Below are 14,499 nucleotides of genomic sequence, written 5' to 3' on the forward strand. Positions count from 1 at the left end.
GAGGGGGAGAGGGAGAGGGAGAGAGGAAGAGGGAGAGGGAGCGAGCTATCTCTAGCTACGCCTTCCTCTAAGCTCCGGGAGCCCAGGAGAGCGCTCATTTTAGGATTTGGGAGAGGGGTAAAAACAGGAAAGGCGTCCCCCGCTCTGCGCTGGCCGTGTTGCCCAGGGAGGGAGGACTCTGGCCCGCGCCCCCCTCCTGGCGGGCGGCCCTGGGAGCCGGGGAGCGCGCGGAGCGGGCGGCGCAGGGAGCTGTCCGGTTCAGCACCACCCGTAATGCAGTAGGTGGGAGCGCCTCCGCGGGGGCCCAGCCGGCAGCAAGTGGGGGGCAGGCGCGCGGCCCACCCTGCAGCAAGACGCCGGCTCCCTCGTTTCCAGGAGCTTTGCAGAGAGGGGGAGGGAAACCCGCCTCGATTCTCCGGGAGAAACCCCCTCTCTCCCCCACTTCGCCAATACTACCCCCGCTACCAACAACAATAACCGCCGCCGCTGCTCGTCCTGCCGCCGCCGCCGCCGCTGCACCTGCCCGCCCTGCCGCCCGCCGCCGCTGCCCGGGCAAAACCATGGAAGGCGAGACCCCCGTACCTGTGCAGCTGAGCTCAAGGGCTTACAGAATACTGGGAAGTCTGGTCTGAAACGAAAGCGCCGAGACCCCCCAAGGAAGAGAACTGGCAAAGCAAAGGATTTTCATGGCGCAGGCCGCAGAGCCGAGAACGAAGACCGAAGGTTGCATCTCGGCTCTTACAATCTCTAACTGTCTAGGTCCCGACCATGAGAAATGGTGTTGAGAATTCGGCTGCTCCCTGGTTCACTGTGGAAGCCATCTCCAAATTAGCTATCACATATGGAAACTGGAGACCAGAATTTTAGGAAAAGAGATTAAGGCATCTCACTTGGGGGGGTGGGGGGTGTCTTTTATTTATTTTCCTTTTTTTTTTTTTTAAATCACTGCAACTGGAACAGTTTCTGATCTCAAAAGGCAAGCCTCTTCCCGTGTGATCTTTATAATTTACACTCTTTTCCGTGAGCTTTCTTACCTCCCTTTTTTTATAACTCTCCATATTCTCTATTCATACATATATCCATTATATTAGTAGTGGAATAATTTTTATTTTTATTTATTTTTTTTTCTTGCTTTAGTACTTGCACCCTCACACACACTCTCCCGAGAACCAGAAGTCGGTTGGGTGTTTATATAATGAAGAATTATGGGGCTGTTTGATCGAGGTGTTCAAATGCTTTTAACCACCGTTGGTGCTTTCGCTGCCTTCAGCCTGATGACCATAGCTGTGGGAACCGACTATTGGCTGTACTCCAGAGGGGTTTGCAAGACCAAAAGTGTCAGTGAGAATGAAACCAGCAAAAAGAACGAGGAAGTTATGACCCATTCCGGATTATGGAGAACCTGCTGCCTAGAAGGTATTTGACTTCCCATCTCCTCCCCCCTCTCCACCCCACCCCTCCCCTCTCACTCCCCCCTCCCCCCTCCTCCAAATAAGTCCCCTTTACATTCCACCATTTTCTTAGTTCACTCCTTCCACCACTGATCAAGGTTGGTTGGGTTAGTTTCAGAGGAAAGAAAATCAATAAGCAAAACCCATACTCTACTCCCTTGCTTCTGCCATCCCTCCTTCCCCTCAAATATCCTCATTGGAATAATCTATGACATGGTGAAAACAACAAGAGATTGTCGTTAAAAGTCAAAGGTGTTCTGCCTGCTTTGGAGTCGTTAGGATTTACCATCTGATTTAGCATTGCCATCTATGAGAGGGGAAAATAATTGCTTCTGTCTGTGTTGTTTCTCTTTTCGCAATGAAGAATTCAAAAATGCTCTTCCCTTTTCCCTCCTCTTCCCTTTACTCCCCAAAAGTCCTAGACGCATCACTATCTGCAAATCTCCTTATTTAAAAAGGAATCTCTTGTTTCTAAGAATCCTTATTTGGAAAATCCTAATTATTCCAGGATCTCAAGCAGGGTTCAACAGCATTTCGTAATGTCTATAAGCCACACATATCGTTCGAGGTGCCTGGCTGCGTGTGTGTATTTGTGTGTTTTAGCGTTTACAAAGTCTAAAAATGCATACATCTCTCACAGGAAACAAGTCCAAGTTCTAATAAACAGCAATTCACTTGTCGGTTAGGCTGCCACAGAGTGACATGTCTGTTAGCCAGAAGCTAGTAGAGTCAGCATTGCAGCCGGCTTGAGAATCAGACATTGTGCAGGCAGGGAGGGAGGGAGAGAGGGAAGTGAGGGCATGGGGAGGTTGAGGGGGGAGAAGGGGGTGTCAGCTGTTTGCCTTGATCTTGTCGGGTGTTGAGAGGCATGTATGTCTGTGCTATGGGTGCAGGGGCCCCCACGGTGTAAAGGCTGGGGGATCAGGCTATGGATGAAGGCATGTACTTCTGAGGCACATTAATAAGCACAGAAAAAACTCCTCTGGGTCATCCAACCTGCATTTGGCAACAGACTTTAATATGAGGGATTGCATTTGAATGGCTGTATATGTCTGTGAGTGCAAGCTACGGCCACCCATAGAAAGACGTGCACAGAGAGATACATATGCCTCCATGTGGAAAAAAAAAAGGCTTATGTGCTTTGCTTCTGATATGAACCAATACTGGAGGCCGTTTGAGGCAGCGTCGGGAAGCAGGAACTGCAGGATTGTTTGTTAAGCTCAACATGGGATGGTGATGCAGGGAGTTGAGACCAGGAGATGGGGGAGAAAAGAGGGAAATGGATGGGTGAGGGAGAAACTGATGTGGCCCCAGGGTCTAACCCAAACTGAGCCAAAGCCACTCTTTGGGAAATGGTTACATCTGGGAAAGAACACAAATCCCATGTCCCCCTCCCAACATTCTTGGTGCAAACGGTTGAGTGATGGCTGAACATGTTTTGAATAGCTAAGTGACTTCATTGAGCGATGGTCTATTTGACGCATACTGCATTTGGTGCCCTTTCTCAATCCAAACTGCTGCCTTTAACATATTCTGCAGAGGAGCTCTATGCTGAATACTATATGCTCTTCCCCAGCCAGAGAATCAATATCAGGAAATTAATAGGGACTGTTTTAAACACACGCACACTCACACACACCCTCCTTAAAAAAATGAAAAGCCTTTCATACAGCTAGTCATTAACAGTGGAAAGACTTCCATTTAATTAAACATTTATGACAGACTTTTATTCCAAAAGAGAAGAAAAGCAAAGTGAATGAGGACCACTTTAGCGAAATGATCGTAAGTGGCAATTTGCCTTCCTTGGATTTTAGTTAGATGGATGGAGGGAGGTAGGTAGCCAAGAGACTAGAGGAGAGACAAGACATTGTTTTAGGGTAAATACGCCCAGAAATGGGTGGGTTGACATAAATACACTTTTCTAAATCTGGGTTTTATTTCCAAATTCTTAATATTGTGATCTTTAAAGCATTGTTTAATTCCCAGAAGGCAAACAGGCTAGAGGTAGCTTTGTATCACTCGTGCATTAAAAAGGCTTAAGTATTTTCATTAAAATTCCATCTGTTTGATGTCCACATCCCCAAATGTGCTGCCCACCCCCTTTAACTTTCTCTCCAAGCTACACACTCCCTCTCTCCCTGAATCATCTGTAAAGGGTTAGAACTGGAACTCTTCCCAAGGATTGTGTGATGCTCGCAGGCACTGTGGGTTTGGCCACTCTCCCCTGTGGGGCCACACTGACCCCAGGCATTACCGTGGAGCCTCGCCAGACTCTCCTCAGGGATGATACTAGCTTTCTACTTGTAGCCATGGCTGGGGTAGGAAGGGTGGAGCTCCGGGCCCCATTTCGACCTGGTCTTTAATTTCCAAAGCCTCTGTCAATATGGAACTTCACAGGCCTGGGACCACCTTAGGAAGCTGGGCCTTGGCCACTTAGGAAGTGGTTTGGAGATTGTAAGCCTCTTACTTTCAAAGACAGCACTGATTTCCAAAGGCTGGTAAGTTCGGCTGTTTTTGAAAGTTGGCGTAGACAGTCCTTGGGGCCTGTCCCTGTGCTTGCTTTTATGAGCACTCAGAATGGGGTTGGTGTCTATGGAGATCAAGTTGTCAGTGGTTGGGTTCCCACAACTTTTGTTATTTTTTTGTGTAAAATTGGACTTTCAAAAAAGATTTCCCACCCCCTCGACCCAGCCCATGACCACTTGATCTGTGTTTTCTGCCCATTCCAGAGAAGTTGCAAACAAATTTCACATCTTTCTAAGATGCCGCTAACGACTCCAGATGAAAAACAACCCTGTCTTCCTCTGATCTCTTTTGCTCTCTGGTTTTCATTAGGGCTTTTTGTCTCCCGAGGTGATTATTTTCGTTCACCTCTTGATGGAAATAAGAATAGAAAAGAAAATGTCCTTGCCTGTGAGGCTGCTTTTGAAATTAACTAGTCTACTGAAGAATGAGAAGTGACATGGCCACCTGTTAGGGACAGGCATGGGGGGAGGCGGAGAGGAGTCAGAAAAAAAACCACAGCCCTTACTTTCTCCCTCTGCAGACTGAAAAGTCTCTGTGTGTGAGCTTGAACTCCCTAGCAGGCTGGTGTCCTTAGGGGCATTCAAGGAGCGTGGGTGGGAGAAGACAGTGGGTATGTGGGTACAGGTAGGTGGAGAGTGATAGAAGTCTGTGAACTTTTCAAGAAAGCTGAATTAAGAGTCTCCGCATGGAGAGACAAATTGGCCCTTTCAGAGACAAGTTCAATGAAATCTACAACAAGACATTAAAACAGCTTGGTCAAGCAAGGTGTCTCTGGGCCGCCCGGTGGCTTGCTGCTCAGGATATTAACCTCTGTTGTCACCTAAAGGAAACATTGTCTCTGGGGGCAGCAAGAAATTCACTCTTGGCGTTTATTCTCTCCCGTGCCTTCCTCCCCTCTGTCCTGGCTCCGTGGCTCCCTCAAAGGATTTCCAGCCCTGCAGAGGTGGAGCCCACGGCAGGCACAATGTGCTTTACAGAGGAAGCAAACTCCGTGTTTTCTCTCCCTTTTGCCTTACCGTGAGGCGGAGCAGAAATCTCTCTCTGTCCAAGCTGTCGAATTCCCTCTGCTGAATATCCCAGCTCCTCATCCATCAGTGGCTTCTGTCTTGCCCCCACCAGGCTGCTTGCTCATGGGGGACTCTGCCAGCTGCTTTACATCCTTGCTCTCTTCGAGCAAGAAGTATCTCAATGGTCCCAAATGGTCTTCCAAGTTCATCATGGCCTGCAAGGTGGTATAGTGTTCCACGCTCAGCTCAGCCGTGGCTCTTATTCTGCAGGGAAAAAAAGGGGATGCATATTTTATTTTAGGAAAGCCAATGGTCTTTTCCAGACATGCTTGCCTTCTAGCATGGGTGGGCTGAATCTGGAAGGTACTAACAGGCCTTCACACTGTGCAAATATTGCTCCATGATTCCCAAGATAATATGACTTTCTTTAGGTACTTTCCACACAGTAAGTGCATAAGAAATATTTATCAATGGCTTGATGCAGAAGTTCTTTAAATTACTGAGATGAATGTAAACATCATAAGGACATGTGACAACCAAGTGATTGAGAGAGAGAGAGAGAAAGGGGGAGGAGAGTAGGGAGAGAGGCAGAGAAAGGAGAGAGGGAGCGAAGGGGGTGTGGAAGTCAGAATGATTTGTTTGTTCTTCCTGGAACTTCTTTTTTTACAAGAATAATAATGAGTCATGAATCCATTACTATAAAATAAGTGAATTCAAAAGGAGTCAGTCATTGGGGTTGCACGGCTCCTAATTGGCTAAAGTGAAGGCAAATTATTCAAGGAAAGGTAAAGAAAAATGATCCATGCACACAGCCTCTATAGGAAAGAAGAAAAAATAACCAATTAATTTTCTTCCCTTTTCTGCTTTTAAAGTATTCCAAAGTTCAGTGTGATCTTCATATTCCCCAGAACAGACACCTCTGAGCAGAGAGCAGGCCTTAGAATGGCCCATCCCTGTTTAGCTCCAGCAGAACCTTCTACTCTTTCACAAACCTCCCAACCAATTCACAGGACCCTGACAACTTTCCCCCAGGCTCGGGTTCTAATCAGGAGCTTTTCCATAGAGCCAGGCCTAGCATTCCTTGCTATTCTCATGGTGTTAGTCAAACCTGGCTCCTCTACCTGGAGTCCTGGTCAGTTCACACCACACTCCCTGCCCTTGCTTCCCCTTTCCAGGTGAGATGAATAAGGTGCACGGGAGTAAAGGACACACCAAAGTCACGTGGCAGGCAGTGGTGGAGCCAGAACTCGAATCCAGGCCCCTTATGACTCATCGAGCTACATTTTCCCCCTATCCCTTGCACTCTGAAAGCTTCCAGAGGACTCTGGGCAGTAGACCCAAGCCACTTATATTCACTATTAAGCACTGTTCTATCCTGTCTGTGTCCCACTGAATGTCTCTCACTGAGCACTCAACCTGAGCATCTCAGGAAGCCTGAGTTCCAACCAGTTCCAGTGATTCCTCAGCATACCCTGCCCTCCTAGCTGCCATCTTGAGCTGCTTTGCACCTTTCAGGGTGACAATGACTGTGCCCTGGTCCACGGTCCCCGTGAGCTGAGTAGCTGAGTCTAAGGAAAGCAGCACTCAATTTCTAACCCTGAACTTCAGGCCAGACTCACCAGGTGCCTCTTTATTTTGTCCTTACATTTTGGAAATGTCCTCAATGTAAATGATCCATGAGTTTATGTTCTCAAGCATTTTCAGAAAACAGCAAATGGTGGCTCACGCCTATAATCCCAGCACTTTGGGAGGCCAGGGCAGGTGGATCATTTGAGGTCAGAAGTTCGAGACCAGCCTGGCCAATATGGTGAAACCCCGTCTCTACTAAAAAATATCAAAAAATTAGCCAGGTGTGGTGGCACATGCCTATAATCCCAGCTACTCAGGAGGCTGCTGAGGCAGGAAAACTGCTTGAACCCGGAAGGTGGAGGTTTCAGTGAGCCGAGATCATGCCACTGCACTCCAGCCTGGGCGACAGAACGAGACTCCATCTCAAAAAGAAAATAGCAAATTTACATCCTACGTAACTCACGGAAGTTTTCAGATGAACTTTTGCGGTCTAGTTGAAAGAATTGATGTCACACAGATCTGGGTTGACTTCCTGCACCTCAGCCTTTTGTGATCTGGGGCAAATTCCTCAACCCCTCCAAGCCTCAGCTTCCTTATCTGGAAAAAAGGAGGCATAATCTCCTCCTCGAAGGGCAGTTGCTGGCTTAGGGATTAAATCAGTGGATGTCTGGCCTCTCTTTTCTTGGACTACCTTATTTGAAATTGCAGTCAACAACCTCCGCCCACACTCCTCATCCACCCCCCTTTGCTGTTTTATTTTTACAGGGTACTTACCACCCGGTGGCACACTCTATCCTTTACTCATTACACATGCTGTCTGTCTCTCACCACTAGACTGTCAGCTCCATGAGGGCAGGGATTTTCATCTGTTCTGCTCATTGCTGTACCCACAGCAATCATGACAGTGTAAGAAGTCAATCTACCTTGTTAATGAATGAACACATGACTACTGCCTGCTACAGCGTGGGTGTTCAGAAAGGGTGGTCCCTTCATGCTGCCAAAGGATTATTCTTTATACACGGTGAGCTGTGGTGGCCAAAGCACTAATTTTTTTTAACATTCTAAAAAATAATGAACTCAATACAAAGGAAGGAGTGAGAGAAAAAGAGAGAGGGAAGAAAGAGGGAGAGAGAGATGGAGAGAAAGAGAGAGAGGAAGAGAGGCTGAATGCATAAAGGACAATAATAAAGAAAGATAATGAAAAAAGTGCTTGGAGAGAAAATAAATGCCTGGGAAGGAAGTGCTGGGGGTGTAAATCCTCTAAATAGATCCTGGCCGCATCTTCCTCCCTCCACACCATCTGAAGTACCTGTCCCCGATCCTGGGGGAGAGCTTCCCTTGAGTGATTGCATTCAGGTCGAAGGGAGGAGAAGATACAGACCCAGACCGATCATGCAAGAAATATTTTAATTTATCAAAATGTAATGTCTCCTTTTAACCTCAAATATAAGTGTTTTGGTCAAAAACCCATATTCAAATACAACATGCTTTGTAAGTTTCCAGGTTAGTTCACAGCCATAGATCGGGCAATTCCTTCACTCATTTATTTTATTAGTGAAATCTTTGCTGAGCCCCTGTAAAGTGCCAAGCACTAGGCCAGGAGATGAGGACATCATTGGAAGCAGCGGCCTTCAGGGTCACTGCCCTTGGTGAACCCCAATTCACATCATTTCAATCCCAATTCAAATAATCTCACATATATATAAATTACAGCTCTGGTAAGTGCTATTCATGGGAGATGCATAAACCTATGAGCTCATAATACTGGGATTGTAGCTAACCAGGGAAGGGTTCCTTAAGGAGGTGAGATGGGGATGAAGATCTGAAGGAGGAATAGGAATTAATCCAGGTGAAGAGAATAAGAAAGAAAGCTCCAGATCAGAGGGCATCTCATCCAGAGATGGGCGAGGAAGGAATGAGACAAGTTCCAGAAGAAGACCAGGGTGAACAGAAAACTGAGAGGGGTGGGGGGCAGGGGAAGCAGCAGGGAGGTGATGCTGGATGGAGTGGGAGGGGCAAGTGGAAGTGGTCAGGACCCAAAGGGTTTTGTTAGTCTTGTTAAAGGGTTCTGATCTGTTATGTTTGCTGGCTTCTTGGTTATAAGCTGTGTGACCTTGGGTTAGTCGATTCTGTCTCTGCGACTTATGCTCACCTTCTACAAAATGGGGATAAAAATATCTGCTTTTACAGTTGTTGTAAGGATTAGAGCAGCTGTTCCCTTTTTTTTTTTTTTTTTTTTTTTTGTTTTTTTTTTTTTTTTTTTTTTTTTTTTTTTTTTTTTTTTTTTTTTTTTTAAGACAGAGTCTCACTCTTTCCCCCAGGCTAGAGTGCAGTAGCATGATCATAGCTCACTGCAGCCTTGAACTCCAGGGCCCAAGTGATCCTCCTGACTCTGTCTTTGGAACAGCTGAGATGACAGGTGCAAGCCACCACACCTGGCTTATTTTTAAGTTTTTTGTAGAGACGATGTGTCACTATGTTGGCCAGGCTAGTCTCAAACTCATGACCTCAAGTGATCCTCCAACCTTGGCCTCCCAAAGTGCTGGCATTACAGGAATGAACCACTGTGCCTGGCCCTTTTCCTTCTTTGCCATGCTGCTTTTGCTTCCACGCCGATTGGGACACAGTGGTTTCCTAGGTTTCTCAACTACCCATGACAGTGCAGAGAAAGGAGGAAATAGACTCAAATAACTTTCAATCAACTAAATTTAAAAATGTGTTGACAATGGGTGCCCACCCTGTATGAAACCTAGGGAGGCAGTCGTGAACAAGTCCCCAAGCCTGCTTCCAAGATTCTCCAGGGGAGTCCTAGCAGGGGCTCCTAGAGAAGAATCTTGCAAAGGGGCTCTGTTTCATCCTAGACATTTGAGAGAGACCCATAGCTTAGTGCCACCTCTCTTTATTACCCTCCCACAAATTCAGAGGGATTTTTGGCATCTTTTACAATCAGTTAGGATCATAGAGGATTTCAGCTGCAATTTGAATGAGGCTCAGTTATAACACCAGACATTTTGAAAATAGGAATAAGAGAGATGTTAACGGCGCTCCCCAATGCCAGGAAATGCATGTCACCAGCTGTGGGATTGTTGATGAGCTACAATGGCCTAGCCAGCCCCCAGTCCTTTCTCCTGGGTACATAAAAGGCTTTATTCTCCCAGTTCCATATTCTCTCAGTTCTAAGACACCGCTAATTGTAAAATGACCTATCTACCAAAAAAAAACAGCCTTCAGGGGAGAAAGGGGGGACAAACTTAATGTTCCACATTAATTATAAAGTACACTCTAATTTCAAAAATCTTGCAACTTAAAATATGTGCCTTAGAATCAAGAGAAGACAGCCAGCTATCTTGCTAGCAGGGAGAAACGTAGGCAGGGTGCTAAGAGAGCCCAGAGGATTTCTCCAGCGTGCAGCTGGTGCCTGCCCCGTGACTCAGGAAGCAGCATAGAACAGAATGTGGCCTTACCAGCAACTTGCTTTGATGAGGAAAAGGGTGATGGTTGCTCTTTTCCAACAACTGTTCCCGAGCATTTGCCAGGTACTGTGTGAGAATCTAGGAGAGAGTCAAAAGGCTCAATCTCTGCCCTCATGGAATTCAGTCTAGTAGAAGAGATACCCCAGTGAACAGACGATGATAACTGCACAACATGATATGAACTCACAGGGTATTCTGGGAGCACAGGGATTGGGGAGGAAGGGATGCCAGGGAAGAATGAGCTCTTAAGAATGCAAAGTATGAGTGAGCAAGCTAAGGAAAGAAAGAGCACTTCAGACAGCAGGAACAGCATGTGCAGAAACAGATGCCCATGTATTGGGCATTGGCAATGCCAATGGTCCCATGTGGCTGGAAGGTGGAAAGCAGAGAGGGGTGAGGCTAGAAGACAGCAGAGATGTGACCCCAAAGGGACAGAAATGGCTCACAGGACATTTGTGTTTCAGCATGAAAGAAAAGGGAGGCCCAGAAAGGTAGGAAGCCAGGGAGGAGCATCACAAGTAGCTTTTCCATCATCTGGGTCAGTGGTTGTTGAGGGCTTAATGGATGGGATGAGGGGTGGGTCTGGGCTGGTGAGACTTACTGATCAGGTGACTTGCACTAAGTTAGTCATAGTAAACAGAAAGTAAAGGGGAGAAGGGAGATTGTAAGTGAAATACAATAGAGGGACATCGGTCTCCCCGTCTCTTCTCACTTCCCAGTATAACAAGCACGACTGAACACATACTATGTGCTAGGCCCTGCTGGTATAAACGTGGCTACAGAAAGTCTCTATTAAAATATCATCTTCTCAAGGAGGCTTCCTGACCACCCTGTCTACAGTAGCCCCGCCCCCAAGTCCTGTCCCCCTCTTTAATGGTTTTTTCCTTTTTTTTTTTTTAGACAGAGTCTTGCTCTTTTGCCCAGGCTGGAGTGCAGTGGTGCAATCTCAGCTCACTGCAGCCTCCGTCTCCTGGGTTCAAGTGATTCTCATGCCTCAGCCTCCCCAATAGGTGGGATTACAGCCGCACATCACCACACTCATCTAATTTTTGTATTTTTAGTAGAGACAGGGTTTTGCCATGTTGGCCAGGCTGCCCTTGGACTCCTGACGTCAGGCGATCTACCCATCTCACCCTCCCAAAGTGCTGGGATTCCAGGCGTGAGCTACCATGCCCAGCTTCTTTTTTAACTTTGTAATTTTTTAGCACATGCATGTTTCTGACCTGTGTCCCCCTGTAAGAATGGAAGCCCACTGAGGGCAGGGACCGTGTCTGCCTTGTCCGTCACCATCTCTCTAAAGTCTTGTCTAATGTCTGGCACTAAGAGAGTGTTTAGGAGCTAGGTGTCAAATGAATGAATAGAGATGGGGCCTGGCCTCAGGGAGTTGCCCACCTGGCGAAGGAGACGGGCTTTTAAACAAAAACTGTAGGCATCCGTTGATCAGTCTTCTCCCCTAAGCTTGGCTGAAACCACATTCTGAAAAACCCTTGATAATAAGCAGATGTTTCCCTGCAACCTGGGAGGTGCTCTGGGGCACCTCCTGGGCCACAGCTTTGCCATAAAAGCTGATAAGTCACTGCCTGCTGGGAAGTAGTCGCCTTTTCTCTTGATTGCAATCCTTGTTAGTTACCGCCGGGCCCAGAGGCACTGATCGAGCAGCCCCAGGTTTGCTTTTGCGGAGTGGCGTCCCACTTTCTTATTGACACTCTATTCATTCACTCTCTCCCGAACTTCTTTGACCTTGGGTAGCCTTCCTTCTGCTAACAAGCATGTGAGGGATCAGGTACAAGATCCCAGGTGCATGGTTGCTGGAGCCTCGTTGTATGAAGAATCCACCCCTTGCTTTGCCGCCCCTCCACCTTGCAAATTCAGTGCCCCAGTGCCAGCCTCTGACCTTGCACCAAGCAAAACTCACTGGAGACCAGCTACTGCTGACCCCCAGGCCGTTCATCGCAGTTTTACCCCATGGCTCTTCTCTATCATTTTCTCTGCTTAAAGGGTGTATGCACTCTTTTCTATCATATTTTCCCCCGACCTGGATCTCTCTTTTTATCTCTGATAATGGACACATTTTATCCTTTCTCCTTCCTGAATTTTCCCTAGTATTGTTAGCTCGTCTCTCCCGTTTTCTTCCACCACGCTTGCAGAGTAGGTAATCCTGCGAAACAGCTGTTCTCCCATCACTTCAATACCAATAACAACAACAGTAATAATAATAGTCGTTCGTTGAGTGTTTCCTTTGTGCTAAGCACTGTTTTAGATGCTCTCCAGAGGTTAGCTCTTATTTAGTCTTCACAATTCTGAAGATATGTGCTATGATATCCATTCACTCCATCAGAGATGTTAAGTAACTTGCCCCAGGTCACACAGCAAATGGCAGAGATGGGATTCAAACCCAAGTCTATCCAACCCCAAAATCTGTGTACAGCCTTCTATGACACTAATTATATTTTCCATTTTCCCTTGGCCCCCAAGTCTAAATAAATTTCTTTCTGACATTGAGGGCAATGCTGAACAGAAAGGCTGTTTGTACTGCCTTGCATGATGAAGTATTCAGCATTTTGAGCTTAGATTGGGATATGCTCCTTATCCAGGGCAGAGTGGGGAAAAGTGAAGGGGAGGCCAGATTTCCTCCCTGCTTTGAAAACGGAAGCGTTCCTCAAAATGCAAGGACATCCATCTCCTTGCAGTTTGTGAAGCTGGGTAAGTGAATACAGATAGTCCGTCTCTGCTGCCTTCTACCCAAAGGGTCCCTTCCCAGCCACTTCCTACTTTGTCTCCAGAACTTAGTAAAGTTGTCACTTCTCTCTGCTGCCTCCCACCCTGCTCCCTCCCACCTGGGGTCGGCTCCCTCCAGATCCCAGCATCTAATATCTTGTATGTTGCTTGTTTCCCTTCCCATCTCCCACTCTAGATCATGAGTTCCCTTGTCTATTTCTTCAACAAAATTTACTAAGTTACTACATGTGCCAGGTGCTGTCCTAGGAAGAGGTGTGAACAAGTGTGAGGTGTTTAGGGGACCACAGGAGGTTTATATGATTGCAGTATAAACCAGGTATGGGAGAAGAGGTAAGGGAGAGTGTTAGTAATGAGGGATGAGATTGAGAGACCCCGTCACAAAGGGATGATTATATGATGAGACTGCTCAATCTCATTTGTTTGTTGAATGAATGAGTGAGTGAATATAGAAAAAGGACACAGCACAAAGCTTGACATCTGAGATTATGATGCATATTTAATCTCAGATTCTTCCCATCATCATCATCATCATCTTAATAAGGATGCATCCTCTCCCAGCCAGGCCTGGCGTTCATGCCAGCTCGCATCTGGCAGCCTGGGTTCAATTCCCACACCATCACGTACGAGCTATGTTCCCTTGGACCAGGAATATAACCTAAGTCTATTTTTCACATGTGAAATGAGGATAATCACTGTGTCTCCCTCCTGAGTCGCTTGTGAAATTTTGGTGGGATGCACCGTTGAGTGCTTACCGAGGCGCCGGCACACAGTGAGCACTGGACAAATACCGGTGCCGTCATTACCAGTGGTGTGTTTATCATTTATGAGGCCAGCAACTGCAAAGGGTGATTGGCAAGTGAGTTGTGCTTCGCCCTCAAATGTTCTACAAATAGAAAACTTTTCCGTAAAAATCCACATTTTTGGTTCCCTTGTGGGGGGTTGGGGGGGATAAGATTTTTGTAACCCTGGGCCCTATCCCTGCTTGGGAGCGGTCAGCAAGAGCTGGGCAGGCTTACAAGGCTGCTCCGCTCCACTGCGTGGCCATTGCCTGGCCTCTGTAAGCGTTGAAGTTTGCAAATCCTCCTCTACGCCTATGGCAAATTAGAGGTAGAGTCTTTGTTTTTTGACAGCTGAAAACATACCTTAAACGAACCGGCGCAGACAGGGTGCAGCAGCTCACAGAGACAGACGGAAGAAAACCATGCATCTGTAAATAAATGCACAAATATCTCACATTCCTGAGCAGGGACCGCTGATAAGATTCAGGTGGAAGGCTAGCCTCATCTACTCCCTTTTAAAGAACCTCCCCAGGGTGAGTTGTTGCTTTTAAAGAGAGAGACTCTCACTCATTTTAGGCCACCCTGGCAGCTTCTCTTTCAGAGGCTGACATTTTCTGACCTTGAACCCAGTTCGGGAAGCACACCCCGTTGTGCTGACCAGCCACGTGGCATGCTTTATTCAATAACCGAATACCAGGTGCCAGGGACACAGGCCACGCTGTTGGTGCTGGCTGCAGAGAGATGGGAGGGAGACCGATGGCAGGACCAAGAGATTTACTATTTCTCATTTCTACCTTGGAAGGTATCACGGAGAAGAGAGAAATTTTTATTTTGGGGATAGGAAAAATTTCCCAGCAATTGCCCAGAAAGAATATGAATTTAAAGACATGTTGTTTGAATCTCGGGCAATGGTCAGACCTGATTTAACTTGGTAATTTTTTTTTTTTTTTTTTTT

General features: G+C 46.8%; 1 protein-coding gene across 3 annotated transcripts in view; it reads left to right on the plus strand.

The window, feature by feature from the left end:
* Positions 1 to 21: 21 nt before the first annotated feature.
* CACNG2 (calcium voltage-gated channel auxiliary subunit gamma 2) overlaps positions 22 to 14,499 on the plus strand; it is a 137,674-nt gene continuing 123,196 nt past the window's right edge. The window contains exons 1-2 of one of the 3 annotated variants that reach the window (XM_037735084.1): positions 22 to 976; positions 1,271 to 1,416. In XM_037735084.1, coding sequence (XP_037591012.1) covers positions 1,275 to 1,416 — 142 coding nt within the window. In that variant the 5' untranslated portion in view covers positions 22 to 976; positions 1,271 to 1,274. Of the gene's footprint in view, positions 1,417 to 14,499 lie in introns of all 3 variants that reach the window. The other 2 variants (XM_017519038.2, XM_017519037.2) reach the window with 2 other exon arrangements.

Source organism: Cebus imitator, unplaced genomic scaffold, assembly GCF_001604975.1.
Source record: "Cebus imitator isolate Cc_AM_T3 unplaced genomic scaffold, Cebus_imitator-1.0 Scaffold722, whole genome shotgun sequence".
Taxonomy (NCBI): Eukaryota; Metazoa; Chordata; class Mammalia; order Primates; family Cebidae; genus Cebus; species Cebus imitator.